The sequence below is a fragment of the Amblyomma americanum genome, chromosome 6 (genome assembly GCF_052857255.1).
Source record: "Amblyomma americanum isolate KBUSLIRL-KWMA chromosome 6, ASM5285725v1, whole genome shotgun sequence".
Classification (NCBI taxonomy): Eukaryota; Metazoa; Arthropoda; class Arachnida; order Ixodida; family Ixodidae; genus Amblyomma; species Amblyomma americanum.
Window position 1 is genome coordinate 191,502,018 of NC_135502.1, and position 18,142 is coordinate 191,520,159.

Consider the following 18,142-nt stretch of genomic DNA (forward strand, 5'->3'; position numbering starts at 1 on the left):
GAACACTGAGACGAATGCGTCGTTAAGAAGCTGTGCACACTCATTTTCAGTTACAGGATCACCGTCAGGATTAGTTAGTACGATTTCGGGGTGGGAACTCGGATTGATGACGCGCCAAAATCTATGACAGTTATTGGTTAACATGGTGGACAGGTCGTGAGTTGTATTAAGCAGTGACTGATATTCATGATCGCAATGCCTGTACTTTGTCCATGATGATGGAAGACCTGTTTTGACTGCTTGGCGGTACAAGCGTTTTTTCTTATTATTAAGACGACGAAGGCGATTTGTGAACCATGGTGCATTTTTATGATATCTGATGGTGATGACCGGCACAAACTTGTCAACAAGATTAGTTAATGTGTCTTTAAGTGATTTCCAATTTGTTTCGACAGAGCGAGATGAACAGTGAGCTAGGAAGTCCTCCGAAAATGATTGCCGTGCAGAGTTAATCCCATCGAAATTAGCGCGGTTGTAGCAATGAATTCGCTTAGTGGATGTTTTCTTTCTACCAAATGGACGAGTGATGTACCCGGTGATGATTTCATGATCGGATAGGCCTTGTAAATGCAAGATATCGAAACAAACCTCAGGGTTATTTGTTAGGACGAGATCAAGAATATTTGCCGTTGTGGCGGAGCGGCGGGTAGGATCAGTGATAAGTTGAACAAGCGAAAAATCTAAGCAAGTATGAAGGAACATGTGGGCTTCCTGGTCACTGGGGTTAACCGTAAGATTAGGCCAATCAATGTTTGGGAAGTTAAAATCACCAAATACAAGGAAAATGGAGTTAGGAAAACGCACGTATAAGTCACTCAATATTCTATGAAATTCACCTGAAAATGTGGCAGTCATATCTGGCGGTCGGTAGAAGGCAGCAATAACAACATCAGCAATACCAATTTTGCATCGTATCCAAACACATTCAAGAAAAGTAGTGACAGTGATCGGGACAGCAGATATTTGTTTCTTTGTAGCAATAAGGACGCCACCCCCTTTTCTATTTTTTCTATCACAACGAAAAAAGCAAAATTCGGATTCACTGAGAAGAATGTTAGCATCCGGAATAGTATCGTCCAACCAAGTTTCAGTTAATATCAGAAGTGAAGCGCACGTTGAATCGACGAGGGAAGAAAGGGCAACAGATTTTGAAAGTACACTTCGGATATTAGTGAAAAGGAAACTACTGCTATTCTCTGAATTAAGACGAGTGTTCAACGAGCATGAAGACGCTGGAAAAGATGAGGTGGCCGTTGGAACCGGTCAGTCGGTCGTGGAAAGACTAACTGGCACCGCTCGGCCACTGGCGACATCCCACAGATACGTGTCCTTATTGATATGCAATTTATCGAAAGCCAAACGCACGCGGTCACCATCTTTTTTAATCGTTTTCGAGAACTGCAGCAGCTGTCGACGTTTGTTACGGACAGCAAGCGAATAATCACGTCCGATGCTAAAATTTGTTTCCTTTAGCTTGCGGCCGTTACTTAGAATGGCTTCAATTTCTTTATCGTTGATAAACTTCGCTATAATTGGCCGTGCCTTCTCGGTCGAGAAACGGCCCACACGATGCGCCCTAGCAACGGAAGTAACAGTGACTCCAAGCTTATCGAGGCAGAAGTCGTTGACAAGTTGCTCTGACGTCTCCCAACTTTCAGACGAGTCACTATCGGCGATACCATAAAACAGAACATTTGAACGGCGCGACCGGTTTTCTAAGTCATCAATTTTATTGACGATGTTAGATAACCCACTTTCGTGATTTGCAGAAGTACTAACAGATGAAGCCAATTCAAGTTTTGTTTCAAGTTCTTGAACACGTTTGGTTAGATTTTCAAGGTCTGTTTTCAGTGTCGCATGAATGTTTAGCACTTTTGTTACCGCTTCAATAAGAGTGGCGTTGCTCGCTTCAAGTCGTAATACGGTTTCTGCCACGGTGTCTAATTTCTCTTCCTGCGCCTTTGTCATGGGCCCTGGGTTTACTTCTACGTCCCCACTGAGAAGCAACAAGCGCAGAACACAAACAATAGCAGAGCAAGCACGCTTATCAGCAAGCGTATCAGCAAGCAGAGCTGGCTGATACGCTTGAAAAAAATACAAAATAGGGCAGTGCGATTCATTTTAGGTACATGGAATCGTCAACTTAGTATGAGAAAAAGCAAAAGTAAACTTAAATGGGATGACTTGAAAGATCGTAGACGAAACCTCAGGTTGAAATTTTTCATATCTACCATTCCAAAACTGGAATAGATAAGGAAAAGTACATCCAAGCGCCATCCTACACATCCAAAAGAAGGGACCACAGTCTCAAAGCAAATGAATTTTTCTTTAAAGGTGGCATCTTGCGCTATTCATTTCTTGTTAGATCTATACGAGAGTAGAATATCTTCCGTCTATGATTGTATTCATTGTTTCTAATGATGATTTTACCGCGCTTTGTGTCATTAGTTTCTTTATTTGTCTCAAATGTGATGCTTATTTTCATGTATCCCCTTGCTGTAATCCCTACAAAGGCGAAGCAGGCATCAAATAAATAAATAAATACACAGTGCAGTCTTGGTAGAGGGCCTGACACGTGGAAACCTGACCTGATTCACCATCTTCATCTGCCCTGCTGTCATCAGGCTTGCATTTCTTGCAGTGTGTGTCAAGAAACCCCAGTCTCTTTTTTTCAGACGCTCTTGTAGTGCTTGTGTGATGTTGGCCATGTTATACCTATATATTCTATATATATACATATATCCTGCCATGCATACCAACATCTGAATGCTGCCTCAGATGAGCTATCTTGGCTTTCGTCTCCGAGACCTGGTGTGGTGCACTTCCCAGGGTACAGATGCACCCCCTGTCTCGGGAAAACTAAAGAGAGGGGGAATGCGACCGCTCCTTTGATGTCACTTGTGATTGCACTGCTATGCATGGCCACTCAAGACTGAATGTGCTAGCACCACTGCACATGCTCATCAAGATGAGTTGCTGGGCAAGCTGGCTCTTCGTAGAGTAAAGACGGGACAAGCGCTTGTACTGTCTTCTCTCATGTGAGTGTTCCTTTTGCGCAACCCATTTTCACACTACCATTATTAACAGGCCATCTACTGAAATTTCACAGGTACATTATAGGAACAAATTCATAATACTCTTAATGGCCCTAAAACGCCTGGAAAATATTAAATAAACTGCTTCCTAACATCAAAGAAAGCTCTCTTTCTGAGATGACGGAACAATACAGTACACAGGAGATTCAATCATGAATAAGTTTAACCAACATTTTCTATTTTTAGAAAATGTTGGGTAAACTTATCATCAAACGCTTTGGAGGACACTTGCAACCCCACTTACACGTCTTATATTTCAACTAGTCTAGGCAGGCCTTTATATCTTGCACCTACGGGTGAGATGGAAATGATTGTTCACAACAAGTTAGGAACTAACACCAGCAAGTACACTGAGCTCATCGCGGCTCGTTCAACACGATCCTACCATTCCTTAAAAGTGAAGGAGTACTCATGCCACACAGGAACATATAATTCTTGTTTCCACCGTACTGTGCGGGAATGGAATGTCCTGAAAGCAAATATTGCACAAGCTTCTACTGTGGAGTCGTTTACAGCTTTGCTTAATAATTCATAATAAATTTGTAGCATTCAACATTATTTTTTTTTCTCCCCAGTGCTCATTTTGATGCGAGGTGTCGTTTACTATTGTATAATGTGGTTTCTTTTTCACGTTCATTTATTCTGTATTGCCTACTGAATAGCGTGTACTACAAGGAGATTTCCTTCTTGACAAAGTGTATTTTAAAAACCACTCCTGCTTAAGGCTTTGCAATAAAGCCAGCAGTCTTTTGTAAATAAATAATAAAAACCGTCACCGTGTACATTAGCAAACCACTCCCATACATTTGCAATCTCATATTGTTTACTGGCATTTTCCCCGATGAATTTAAAACTGCAAAGGTATCCTTGAATAAAGATGTAGCGCAAAAGAGACGAGCACGGGAGGGAGACACGACAAAGACGAACGCTGTCTCCCTCCCGTGCTCGTCTCTTTTGCGCTACATCTTTATTCAGGTATGTGTCACCAACCAGCCCAGCAACAAGTTTTATTGCAAATGTATCGGTAATATTTAAAGGGGGTGACAGTAATGACAATAACAACTACAGACCAATTTCAAACTTGCCAACTTTTTAAAAATTAGTCGAACAAGTGATCAATGAACGTATTCTGAATTTCTGCGCTGTAAATATCATTATAACACAAAAACAATAAAGGTTTCAAAAACAACAGTGTATGGAAATGGTGCTGCTACATAATAAAGAAAAAATAGTAAGCAATTTTGAGAATCAACTCTATACAGTAGGAATATTTCTTGACTTTAATAAAGCGTTTAACTCCATCAAGCATGACATCTTACTGCAAAAGTTAAATGAGTATGACATAAGGGGACTTGATCTTCAGAGTTCAAAGTTTTTTAACTAAGAGACTAAAGTACACAGAAATACTTAGTTCGCGATCTGTACTAGGAGAAATCAAATTTGGTGTACCACAATGGTCCATTCTCGGTCCACTTCTTTTCTTTTTATACATCAATGATATCACTAACATGCCTCAAACAAGAGACAATGTTATATGCCGATGACACTAATGTTTTTTTTTGCTGGTGGAAACTTATGTGCTGTTCATCGAGAAGCTAATATCTGTCTAAGGAAAGTTTATGAGTGGCGCAGAATAAACAAATTAGAATTAAACACAAAAAAAAACACATTTTTTTGGCCTCGTGGTAGGCATATCGTTGACACCATAGTACTAAAGTTTTCTGATGAAGTTATCCAGTGCTGCGCATTTCATAGATTTCATAGGGTTGTGTTCGAGGAACATATGAACTGGAAAAATCATACCGACAACATGAAAACCAGTATTGTGAGATCCATAGGTATTATTAATAAACTAAGGAATCTATTACTTCCACAACTGAAAAAAATAACAGCTATATTATAGTCTAGTGCATTCACACCTTCAATACTGTTTATCTGTTCGGGGAATGATGACGAAAACCAACATGTTTTACTGAAATGCATATTATGCATTATTGAGAACACACCCTTCACAAGTCATTCTGCTCCTCTCTTCAAGAATAAGAATGTATTAACATCGGAAACCTAATTAATGGGAAAACAGCAATTACCATATTCCACGCAATCAACCTTAATGAAAGAGAATTTTTTGAAACATACCTCCCGAAACAACACGAATATAACACAAGGTATACAGTTTACAACAAAGTTAAAATACAAACAAAATTACGGCATGCAACAACAATCATTTGTTATGCCAGATTTTTTAAATCACCGCCCTGCCGTCATGGCCTTAGTAAATCAATCATCTTCGTTAGCAGTCTTCAAAAAACAGTTGAATACATACTTGTTGTCACTTTAGGAGGAATTTGTCTTCTTAGATCATGTCTGGTTGCTTTGAATGCCCGCCTTATATTTAGCGGTTTAACCCTCTAATACCACTCTGTGTCAATGCCTGTATATTAGGTTTACCATTTTCATCCGCTCTTCCGTGCACATAACTTATCCATTTTTTTTCCTCACCGTTTTGTGTATTGAGAGACCGACACTCGTCAGACATTCGTGCCTATTCGCCAGCCTCTTAGACAGATGCCTACTTTTGTGCTTTGTCTGCCTGTAAAAATAAACACTCACTCAACTCTGACTGTCCTGTGCTATTGCCAGCCAATTCCTAAGCCCGAAGGTAAGGTCCTCCCTCCAGTGCTGTGGCAGAGGAGAGACAAGCCTTGCAATTCTTTCACGCCCTCTTATGCTTAGTCTCTGATGTTTTGTTTTTGTTCTCGATATTTCTAATTTTCTACTGCACACTCCCTCCCTCTTTACGTATATCTCCTGATAGAGAAAACTACACATTTGGTTATTATTAAAGTTGGTATGTTGTATACATATCACCGTTTCGCTTAATAATAACAGGAGGTCCCAACGATGGGGCCTCCTGTCTAATACTGATCATGTATTTCGAGAAAGAGTAAAACCTAATTCTGCTTCTGAAAGTGCCTTTAGGGGCATGTCAAAGAAAATAAAAAAATGTCTTGGTAAGAAACAAAACCAGGGCAAAAGACACAAATGAAGAAGCCAGTTTCATCAACCACCAAACAAGCAAAGAAATGCCACCCGCCTGGTCAACACGCCGAGCAGGATGATGCCAATGCCAGCTGATGCGATGATGATCTTGCTCCGGCGTGGTGCTTCGCTCACCGGGAAGCTGAGCCGGGGCGTCACCTGCAGCATGACCAGCACTGGCCAAAGCGAAGGGGTTCTGGCTTTGGACTGAATTTATAAATGAATTTCTTCTCACATGCTGTTCTGGTTTCACCAGCTAAACGGTGGCTGACATCATGTGAGGCCTACAAAATAATGGCCTGGTTGCTCCAACCCTCAGCCAGAATGAATAAGTATTAAGTTGCTTTTTTTGGATGCCTCAAGTGACATCTCGTGTATTCGTGACCAAAACTGAAACATGAGAGAAGAAATTCAATTCACCAAGCATCGGTGAACTTCACATGATGATCCACGTTTACACTGCATCATTTCATAACAAAAACTAGAAAAGGCTGCCTGTTAAGGCACATCTATACTCAGACGTAGCGTATGCCTGACAAAGCGACATCACGTTGGCTAAAGCACGACCCTCCACACTCCAGCGGCGCTCAACCACCAGCGCGTTCGGCAGCTTCCAGCGAGGAATGGAACATGTCTCGATTTCGCGCGAAGTGCACCAGTCACCACCAGCCTGGCCAGACCGGTTCCCCCTCTTGTTGGGGCTGCGCTGCTTCACGAATCTATGACAGACAGGGTGTCGAACGTTCTGTGCATAATGCGCCAATGACACAGCCACTGCATAATGCGCATAATCTGTTCTGTGCATAATGCGCCTATGGCGCAGCCACTGTGCCATAGCTGTGCTGTCTCGGCATCGTTGGACTGTAGGAGGACTGAATTTGCGCTTGAAGCGGCATCATCAGCCTGATGTGACTGACCATCACCGGCGCTCACTAAGGATGCCGGAGTATCATCATCATCATCATCAGCCTGACTACACTCACTGCAGGGCAAAGGCCTCTCCCATGTTTCTTCAGTTAACCCTGTCCTTTGGCAGCTGCGCCCACCCTATGCCTGCAAACTTCCTAATCTCATCCGCCACCCCATGCTATGCTTGCCTTCTCTTTGATTTACACTTAAGATCCAGCGGTTATCTTGCCTTCGCATTACATGCCCTGCCCCAGCCCATTCCTTCCTCTCGATTTCGACTAGGATGTCATTAACCCGCGTTTGTTCCCTCACCCACTCTGCCCGCTTCCAGTCTTTTAAGGTTACACCTATCATTTTTCTTTCCATGGCTCGCTGCGTTGTCCTTAACTTAAGCTGAACACTTTTCGTTAGCCTCCACGTTCCTGCCCCGTAGGTGAGTACCGGTAAGATACAGCTGCTGTACACTTTTCTCTCGAGGGTTATTGGTAAACTGCTATTCATGATCTGAGAGAACCTGCCATATGCTCTCCAACTCATTCTTAGCCTTCTAGTCACTTCCCTCTCATAATCCGGATGTGCAGCCACTACCTGCCCCAAGTAGACGTATTCCCTTACCACTTCCTGTGCCTTGTTACCAATTGTGAAGTGCTGTTCCACTCCAGAGAGCGCTGAACATTACTTTGGCTTTCTGCATGTCAATTTTTAGACGCACCCTTGTGCTCTGCCTGTCTGAGCATACACACAAGAACCTCAACAAAGTTCAGAACCTGCCTCTTACATATCTGCTAAACTTTGAGGATAAGAGTGAAAAAGATGAGGGTGAAAGAGGGAGGAAAACAGGACATCTCACAAAGAAAGTGCCTTGCTAGCAAACAAGGAAAGCAATAAAGCAATAATCATACAACCAAACATAATGCACATGCTACTACATGGGATCAAGGAACACAGGTAGACAACTTTAGGGCTGGTTGATGCAAAATCTTGATTTTTTTTTCCTCATGTGGCAAGCTTTGCTGACCTCTGCTGTTAATCATAAGACAGGGTGTTTGAACAAAATGTCACTATGATGCAATGAAGTAAAACAAGATTTGCAATCACGGTAATGGTCAGCAAAATATAGTAGACTTAGATGAATCTAATGAATCCTGCTGTTCTTTCAGGTGTCTGGCCAATGTATATTTGTCCATGTATAGAGGAATCTTATACACAACTCCCTCAGAGCATGGCAAAAACTTTGTCCCATGCTTGGTCACTTGAGCCTCTACTAATCTGTTAGTCTTTATTAAGTTTTTCTCTGGTGCAGAAAAAACGACGCCCTCATCATACCTGCTGCCTGTATTTCTGAGACCAAGTGCAGGGCAGCGTACACAAAGAACTGTGGGTTTGTTTTTGTCCTTTGTCTAGAGCAGACATTGAAGCCGTAGCCTTTAGTTTTCTTACTTTTCTGTTGCAACCCAAAATGATATGGTCCGTGTACCCTGCATCCAGAATCTGCTAGCTTGTTCGCAGAAGCTCTGTTCAATTATATGATGACAGAATACTGACAAAGCTGAAAACAAACATGAAACAACAACTCCGCGGTGGGCACTCTGCTCCCAATCAGATAGGCAGGTTGCCAGAAGGTGTGAAGGTCATGTGGCCTGGGCGAGCACCTGCTTTTGCGGTGCACTGCTTCTCGGGGGAGGGGGGGTGTTGTCGCTGATGCCACCGCAGAGGACGGGCAAGAAAAGAACCAACCTTCAAATTATTTCGTGAGGATGTACATGGATAGAATAGTTACTTTCCCTGTGCCAGGCAAGCTTTCTTCAAAGGCAGGACAATCTGTTCCTGGGGCAGCACCTGCTCAAGGACATGCAATGCTCCGCTTCCACACTACGGCAGCCAGCAGAGCTACTTAACACTGTGCTTGAAATGATTTGCCATCCCCTTCAGTCTCTATCTAGCTTTCCGTCAATATATAAATTTTTAAAATTCTCTAATTACATTATGGGTCATTCCATGCCCAACATACCAATGCTTGTGCTCGACCTTCTTCAATTTCGTTCGAAAAATTAGTGGCCTCTTATTGAGCTGCCAAAAGCAATTTCCTCTAACATCTAATGAGAAAAAAATTTTCTTCTCAAGTGACAGACTTTTGAATTTTGGTCCCCACAAAAAATTCACAATAAAATGTTTATGTTATGTTATGTTAGAAAGAAGTTTTTTTTTAAGCTGAGTGCCAGAGCACCGGTCATGGTTGCCCTGTCATGGTCATGGTAGACCACAGTCGAGACTGCGATCTCCCCAGGCAATCATACTTGCTTCTGTGGATGCCCCCATCGAGTCACTTGATTCTATCAGCACATGTGTTTACACACATAATGCCAACATCTCTCAAAGCGGACGCATAACACCTGGTCATGAAGAGTGAGCAGTCTGAACAGCACCGAGGTTGTGTTCTGCAGTGAAGTGACAGTATGGGGCTACCCTGGCCAGTGCTGTGGTACCCAGATTACAAAATTTTTCTCAATTAAAACAAAAAGAGACCTCGATCAAAATTGCTGAGCAAAATTACAACAAAACGGGCTATTAGAGGAATAGTATTTTGCATTTTTGCAGTGAGCAGCTCAGTATAATATTTTCGTTTGAATACGGAGCACAATGCAATTTTTTGCAACTTTGGCATTTTTTTTTCTGAACGTTATTCTTTTATTGTAGACATTTTTTCCGTGTAGTACGAGCAGTGGCCTTTTTAAAGAAGGTTCCAAAATTGAGCGTTTAGCTAAAAAAACTAACCACAAGAAACGTAAAAACCTTGTGCAGGAAATGGCTTGACAAATGATAAAAAAATATGACTCATACAAAATGTCCACAAAAAATTTGTAGGGCAAAAGAGGAAATAAACATTTCACTGTGAATTTTTTACGGAGGCATAGTTCTGCACTAGTCTAGAAATTCAGTAGACTGTCACATGACAGGAATTTTTTTTCCCGCGAGATATGAGAAATTGCTTTTGACGGTTCACTAAAAAGTCACAAATGAGTTTGGAATAAAATGACCCTTATGTGTTCGCCGAATCCAAGTGACTGGTGGGGCATGCGAGTTGATTCTCCCGAGCAATGCGGAGAGTTCCGGCAAGCCTCCTTTTCGCTTAGATAGTTCTTCAGGAGACTCGATTGTGCATGTGGAGGCTTCTACTCTGTTGGCGTCACTGATGACGCCAGCCAATCAGCGAATTTTGTAACCGACGTAAAACCAACCTCGCGGATGCCTTCTCTGCATGACTCAGCTTTCATGTGCGAGGCCACTGCAACACGTGCGCGCAAAGGTATCACCACTCGAATCTTTCTCCCTGTCCAAGGAGCTGCAGCAGCAGGTCGATCCCAGCGGCCTGTGCTTAGTGAATGAAATAGAAGGAAGCGCGTCTACGGACGCCTCGTCTGGGACTCTCCAGAGGAGGAATTAAATCACCGTGGCATCCCTCATCATCAGGCTTCATTTTGCGAAATGGGGAATGAATGAATGAACGGGCCACTGGAGCAGATAACCGCGTGAGGAGGGGTGATCTCGACAAACCCAAGTGTAATGAACTCTGTCCCAGGGCAACGCGAACACGAGAGGCTCGAAACACCCGCGTGGCATCACTCACATTTTGAGCCGCAACAGTCTAGGCGGAGCTGCGGGTGTCTCGCTCAGGCGGCCAACTGGGGCATTCGTCAGGCACCGTCCCGACGATCTGCGGGAACCCGCAAGCGAGCTCCTCGCTGCAGCAGGCCGGCATTGCCGCTGCAGCCGCCGCCGTGACGACCGTCGCCATGTGCGCTGCTTTAGCATACATAGAATACTTATAGTAGAGTAAACTAGAAGATAGAGTGTGCCAAACTTTAGTGGAAAAGTGAGGCAAAAGAAGGGTAGTTTCCGCTAGGATCGCTGCGAACGTTATTCTTCCCTAGGTGCCTTCAATGCCTCCTGAAGAACATGCCTGAAGCGTCAGGGGATTTTTTGCCCGCCGTAGAGCGTGCATCCGCCGTATGGCGGCACAGTCAGATGACCCTCTATCTAGGGATGCTGACCAAATCAGCACTGGGAACATAAAAACGCTAAAAGATGAACCTCGTTTTCGGTTTCGATGGCTGGGAGATTGTGGTGCACGGCGCTTGATCATGCTATTTCAGCCTTTTTTCGGGCTTTGAGCAATAACTTTTAGTTTTTTAATGATAAAAAACATGCTTTTAAATCATAATGGCAAAGCCTTTAGCGCAAAAAAAAAAAAAACGAGGACGCTAGAGGAAGATGGGACAGCGCTAACTTTCAACTGGGGTTTATTGAAATACAGAGGCATATATATAGCGAAGCAAGCATGGAAATACACAAAGGATACAAAAGATCACACTCTACGCATGCGCCCACCACTGCAGTCTAGGAAAGCGATTTCCTTGTCAGAAAGATTAACAGAAGGCGTGCTAACGCAGTCCGCTCCCCTTTTCCTAATCAACCGGGCTTCGATTATTTCACGTGTGCAGCGGTCTATACTTTTCGCCTCTACTGTGCATGCGCCGAACATGGACGCGCATGTTTTGCTAGGACAGTGATGACAATGTTGAGACAGGTTACCGTCCCTTGGGTTTGCCACGTTCCGCTTGTGTTCAGCAAGCCTTTCATTAAGGCATCTGCCGGTTTGTCCTATGTATACCCGACCACAGGTTAAAGGAATACTGTATACCAGCCCTAGCGAGCACTCCACAAACTTATTCCTATGCTTCACTTTACACCCCCCTGACTGTCTTGGAAAAGGGTCCGTCAACTTGCACAATTTTGACAGCTTGTCTGGGGCAGAGAATGTCAACTTCACATCAACCTTTTTGGCAACCCCCTTCAGCCTATGGGATATGCCGTGCATATAAGGAATCACCACCGTCTTTTTCTTTTCGGCAGATGTTTCGCAACGGCTCTTTTTACGCTTCTTCAACAAGGCTTCCGCCACAGAAACGAGCACTTCTTTGGGATACCCAGCGGCAGAAAGCCTACCGGCTTGCTCGCTCAGGCTGGGGGGTAACATGAGTGGACATGATTTCTTCATGGCATTGATGAAGCACATGCTCACAATAGCCCGTTTTACACGCTTTGAGTGGGAGGACGAATAAGACAGGAGTGGTTTGTTGGCCCTAGGGTGGTAGTACCAGCTTACATGGGTTTCTCCGAAAATTAACATTAAATATAAAAATTGCAATTGTTATCAGCGGATAGTTCATGTGTCAAATCAAGTGGGTTAAAACAGTGCTTAAAAAGTTTTAAAAAGGATGTAAGGTCCTGTTCAATGCAAGCTATGCTGTTGTCCAACAAAATTAAAAAAAATCATCAACAAATCTAAAAACATTTAAAACCTTAAAATCCTGTAGATGGGAGGCTACCGTTGTGACATTCCTTGTGTGCTACGAGGTACATTCCCTGTGTGTGCATCGAGTTGGGGCTTAAGGCCGCCCCTCTTTTCCCAGAACGAAGGGACCCGCCGCCGTGACAGCGGCATCATCAATTACCCAGCCATGCTCTTTGAGTGACGACCAGAACAACCGGACCCGCCGCCGCCGCCGCGGGGAAACAGGCTTTATCCTCCCCAATTTCCGGGCACATTCCAGGACAAGGGAGCTGTCAGCGGGCCAGAGCGCGCCGTACCACAGCCGACGCTATGCGCTACCGCGAAGACAACATTCTTTCCCTCCTTCCCCTTTCGACGTGGGCTATCGCCGGGAAGGCACCCACAGCTTCCCGCCGTGCCTCGTGAACAAAAGCGCATTCCCAGAAGGGCCGTGACGGACACCTGTCATGGCGGACAGGCAGTACTCGCCAAGAATGTGGAAAGACAGGCGCTAGTGAATTAGCTCCGAAGAGAGAGCCTGTGTATACTCTCACTTGAGAGAGAGTGGTGGCGTTTTTGTTGTTTATTTAGTTTGTATTGTTAACAGACTCTGGGTTCGAGGCTAAGCCCAACCCAAGGGGTTGTCCCCATCTCGCATGTTATTTTTGATTGGAGAATTGATGCTTTGGGCGGGCCACTGGAAATGACCGCCCTTAGTCCTTTGTTAATCAAGTGCTTAAAAGCACATGTAAACGGATGCAGTCCAGCAGTCTGAGCTGGGGCTCCATGCTTAGCATGTAATGTGATGCTACTTAGGCACTAACCTGCCCGGTCGATGAGTAAAGTAGTGCAAAGTTTGTTCTTTTGTAAATTCAGTTCTGCTTTTTCCAGTTTAACTCTCTGTATATGTATGTTGTAAAATTATGCTCTGCTGTCATCATCTACAAGCTCGCCTCCTGTTCATCTTCCAAGCCGAACGACACTAGAGGAAGGGTTTGTGAACCATCCTCGAAGAAACGGACGACTATTGAAATTCTACTGCATACACGCTGAGGACGACATCGTTCGCCAAGAGGGCCTTCAGTGCCGAAGCCCGACGGCGTGCAGCTTCTGCCAGCAACCGCTCGAGCCCAACTCCGGAGCCACTCCATCGCCCCCATGAAGTCGTCGGCACGTAAGCTCGGACGCCCCAGCCTCTGATGTATAATCTTAATCATGTGAAATTATTGAATATACCTGTTTCTTTAAACTGAGCCATACGGTGTCTCTTTGCCTCTCCGTCCCGTGTGGACCTGCGCATTATGGGGGTCATCACACCGTCCTGTCTCAGTGAGCTAAAAACAAATCGCTAAGAACCGGCGCTATGCAGGACCCTATGCAGACACCACGTTTCTGTAAATACACACCTTGATTCCATTCTGCGTAGGTTGAGTTTAGGTAAAAATGTAAATGTTCCATGAACCCCGCCACAGATACACCAGCAGCATTCTGAAACGCGACAGACCCAAAACAATCGATGCTATCTTCCACACAAGCAAGCAACTGGTCATGAGGGAGCGAATAGTACAAATCTTTTAAGTCTACAGATATGGCGCTCATTCGTTCGTCGGAATTATCTGCTAAAAATTTTACAACGCTTTCTGAGTTCTTTACCACAAACGGATCGTCGATATCCAAGAGATCTAATTTTTCTTTCAGAAAACCGGCGACAGCCTTCTGCCAGGAATCATATTCAGAAACGATTACCCTTAGAGGGCATCCCACTTTGTGAGATTTTGCGGAAACAACCCCTGCAAAGAGTTCTTTTCACTTTTATCTACATGCCTAGCTAGAAGATCAAGGTTTAGGCTATTGCACTGCTTTTTTGCTTTTGTTTTCACCTTAGATAATACAACATTCTGCTGCTTGTTGAACAGAGAGGTGATAGCATCCCTTGCCTTGCTGGTAAACTGACCTTCTGGTAAAATTACAAATCCCCCCTCTTTGTCTGCGGGAATAACACAAAGAGAATTTTCCCGCAAATATTCTGTCACCTTACGTATTGACAGTTTTGACACGAAGGGCCTACTGTGCCGCAACACATTCACACCCTCGGAAATGCAGGCGTCCCTTTCACCCACCGCTGCACGACAGGACACTTGCCGCACGAAAGACAACAGTTGTGGTGCATCCTTCTTCGTTTCAAAAGCATACTTCGGGCCTAGACGCAGAACCCTTTGCACGTCGTTCGGAAGAACATCTCCGTTGAATGTCCGTATCTCTCGCCGATCTCCTCCTGGCTTCCCAGGAAGGTTGGCTCTCAGCTTGACCAACGTGGTTTTCCATAAGAATTCCGTTGTCCGATCAGCCAAGGCGAGATACTCCCCCAACGCTCTGCCAGCTTGGGCAGTTGCCAACAAAGCACGCAGCCTAACTCGAAGAAGGTCCCTGAACAACCTCGCCTGTCGGTTGTTCACACTCTACGCATGCGCCCACCACTGCAGTCTAGGAAAGCGATTTCCTTGTCAGAACGATTAACAGAAGGCGTGCTAACACAGTCCGCTCCCCTTTTCCTAATCAACCGGGATTCGATTATTTCACGTGTGCAGCGGTCTATACTTTTCGCCTCTACTGTGCATGCGCCGAACGCGATCTTTTGTATCTTTTGTGTATTTCCATGTTTGCTTCGCTATATATATGCCTCTGTATTTCAATAAACGCCAGTTGAAAGTTAGCGCTGTCCCGTCTTCCTCTCACGTCCTCGTTTTTTTTGCGCTAAAGGCTTTGCCATTATGAGTGAACAGTACTAACTAGCCCAAGAATCAGCATTGTTGAATTTCATTTCTAGTACATCGGGCGCTTTTCAATGTCAAAAGAGCTACAACTGGGGCTAGTTAGAAATGCATCCTTGAGGGTATTGGTGAGCGCTACCAAAATACGGAAAGGGATGAACACACAAGACAAGCGCTTTCTAACAACTGTTTATTATCTGAAGGGGCATGCCTATATACACATATTAACGTCAAGTCATACACAGAAGAGGGAATAGCACACGACGCTGACAAGAGCGATATGAAGGAAAAATATATAATATTAAAATATCAACACGTGCTTTTACAACAGCCGAAGATTGCTATTCCTGGGGTAGTTTAATTCGGTTCTCCCTAGCATCACCGAAGGGGAGCTGATGCATTGGTTATCTGGAGCAACGTGCATAGCGAAAGCTTCGATAATTTCGCGTTCCCGTCTGTTTCTGGCCCGACCTATTACCTTGGTGTTGTTTAGTATCGGGGTGCATTTGCAGTGTGCGCAATGTGGTGCCAGGTTTCCTGATTTCGCTACTTGCTCGCATAATCTTGCTTCTTCCGATTGTGCCAATTGTGCCGATTCTTCCAATGTGCTTCTTCCGATCCGTCATCCTTCGTTTTCCTCATCGCATGTGCAGTATGCAGAGCAAGAACGCTTTCCTTTTGTATACGCACGAAGGTGTTGCCTGATGATGTCCGGATCCTGTTTGGAAGCCTCGCACCGTCAGCAGGGCATGGTATGAGGATGTGCAAAATTCTCAAAGCGGAGTGGCACCGACAGGCAAGGTTGTTCAGGGACCTTCTTCGAGTTAGGCTGCGTGCTTTGTTGGCAACTGCCCAAGCTGGCAGAGCGTTGGGGGAGTATCTCGCCTTGGCTGATCGGACAACGGAATTCTTATGGAAAACCACGTTGGTCAAGCTGAGAGCCAACCTTCCTCGGAAGCCAGGAGGAGATCGGAGAGAGATACGGACATTCAACGGAGATGTTCTTCCGAACGACGTGCAAAGGGTTCTGCGTCTAGGCCCGAAGTATGCTTTTGAAACGAAGAAGGATGCACCACAACTGCTGTCCTTTGTGCGGCGAGTGTCCTGTCATGCAGCGGTGGGTGAAAGGGACGCCTGCATTTCCGAGGGTGTGAATGTGTTGCGGCACAGTAGGCCCTTCGTGTCAAAACTGTCAATACGTAAGGTGACAGAATATTTGCGGGAAAATTCTCTTTGTGTTATTCCGCAGACAAAGAGGGGGGATTTGTAATTTTACCAGAAGGTCAGTTTACCAACAAGGCAAGGGATGCTATCATGTCTCTGTTCAACAAGCAGCGGAATGTTGTATTATCTAAGGTGAAAACAAAAGCAAAAAAGCTTTGCAATAGCCTAAACCTTGATCTTCTAGCTAGGCATGTAGATAAAAGTGAAAAGAACTCTTTGCAGGGGTTGTTTTCGCAAAATCTCACAAAGTGGGATGCCCTCTAATGGTAATCGTTTCTGAATATGATTCCTGGCAGAAGGCTGTCGCCGGTTTTCTGAAAGAAAAATTAAATCTCTTGGATATCGACGATCCGTTTGTGGTAAAGCACTCAGAAAGCGTTGTAAAATTTTTAGCAGATAATTCCGACGAACGCATGAGCGCCATATCTGTAGACTTAAAAGATTTGTACTATTCGCTCCCTCATGACCAGTTGCTTGCTTGTGTGGAAGATAAAATCGATTGTTTTGGGTCTGTCGCGTTTCAGTATGCTGCTGGTGTATCTGTGGCGGGGTTCATGGAACTTTTACATTTTTACCTAAACTCAACCTACGCAGAATGGAATCAAGGTGTGTATTTACAGAAACGTGGTGTCTGCATAGGGTCCTGCATAGCGCCGGTTCTTAGCGATTTGTTTTTAGCTCACCGAGACAGGACGGTAGCCTCCCATCTACAGTATTTTAAGGTTTTAAAGGTTTTTAGATTTGCTGTCGATTTTTTAACTTTGTTGGACAACAGCATAGCTTGCATTGAACAGGACCTTACATCCTTTTTAAAACTTTTTAAGCACTGTTTTAACCCACTTGATTTGACACATGAACTACCCGCTGATAACAAATTGCAATTTTTAGATTTAATGTTAATTTTCGGAGAAACCCATGTAAGCTGTTATTACCACCCTAGGGCTAAAAAACCACTCCTGTCTTATTCGTCCTCCCACTCGAAGCTTGTAAAACGGGCTATTGTGAGCATGTGCTTCATCAATGCCATGAAGAAATCATGTCCACTCATGTTACCCCTCAGCCTGAGCGAGCAAGCCGGTAGGATTTTTGCCGCCGGGTATCCCAAAGAAGTGCTCGTTTCTGTGGCGGAAGCCTTGTTGAAGAAGCGTAAAAAGAACCGTTGCGAAACATCTACCGAAAAGAAAAAGACGGTGGTGATTCCTTGTATGCACGGCATATCTCATAGGCTGAAGGGGGTTGCCAAAAAGGTTGATGTGAAGTTGACATTCTCTGCCCCAGACAAGCTGTCAAAATTGTGTAAGTTGACGGACCCTTTTCCAAGACAGTCAGGGGGGTGTAAAGTGAAGCATAGGATTAAGTTTGTGGAGTGCTCGCTAGGGGTGGTATACAGTATTCCTTTAACCTGTGGTCGGGTATACATAGGGCAAACCGGCAGATGCCTTAATGAAAGGCTTGCTGAACACAAGCGGAACGTGGCAAACCCAAGGGACGGTAACCTGTCTGAACATTGTCATCACTGTCCTAGCAAAACATGCGCGCCCATGTTCGGCGCATGCACAGTAGAGGCGAAAAGTATAGACCGCTGCACACGTGAAATATTCGAAGCCCGGTTGATTAGGAAAAGGGGAGCGGACTGTGTTAGCTCGCCTTCTTTTAATCTTTCTGACAAGGAAATCGCTTTCCTAGACTGCAGTGGTGGGCGCATGCGTAGAGTGTGATATTTTGCATCCTTTGTGTATTTCCATGCTTGCTTCGCTATATATATG

At 44.5% G+C, this 18,142-nt stretch overlaps 1 protein-coding gene across 8 annotated transcripts in view; it reads right to left on the reverse strand.

The window, feature by feature from the left end:
- Miga (mitoguardin) overlaps window positions 1–10,965 on the reverse strand; it is a 148,745-nt gene extending 137,780 nt beyond the window's left edge. For 3 of the 8 annotated variants that reach the window (XM_077628261.1, XM_077628260.1, XM_077628259.1), the window contains exons 1-2: window positions 10,675–10,877; window positions 6,193–6,313 (exon numbers count right to left, since the gene is read on the reverse strand). In XM_077628261.1, the coding sequence (XP_077484387.1) occupies window positions 6,193–6,305 (113 nt within the window). In that variant the 5' untranslated portion in view covers window positions 6,306–6,313; window positions 10,675–10,877. Of the gene's footprint in view, window positions 1–6,192; window positions 6,314–10,674 lie in introns of all 8 variants that reach the window. The other 5 variants (XM_077628257.1, XM_077628255.1, XM_077628264.1 and 2 more) reach the window with 5 other exon arrangements.
- Between the last annotated feature and the right edge of the window lie 7,177 nt (window positions 10,966–18,142).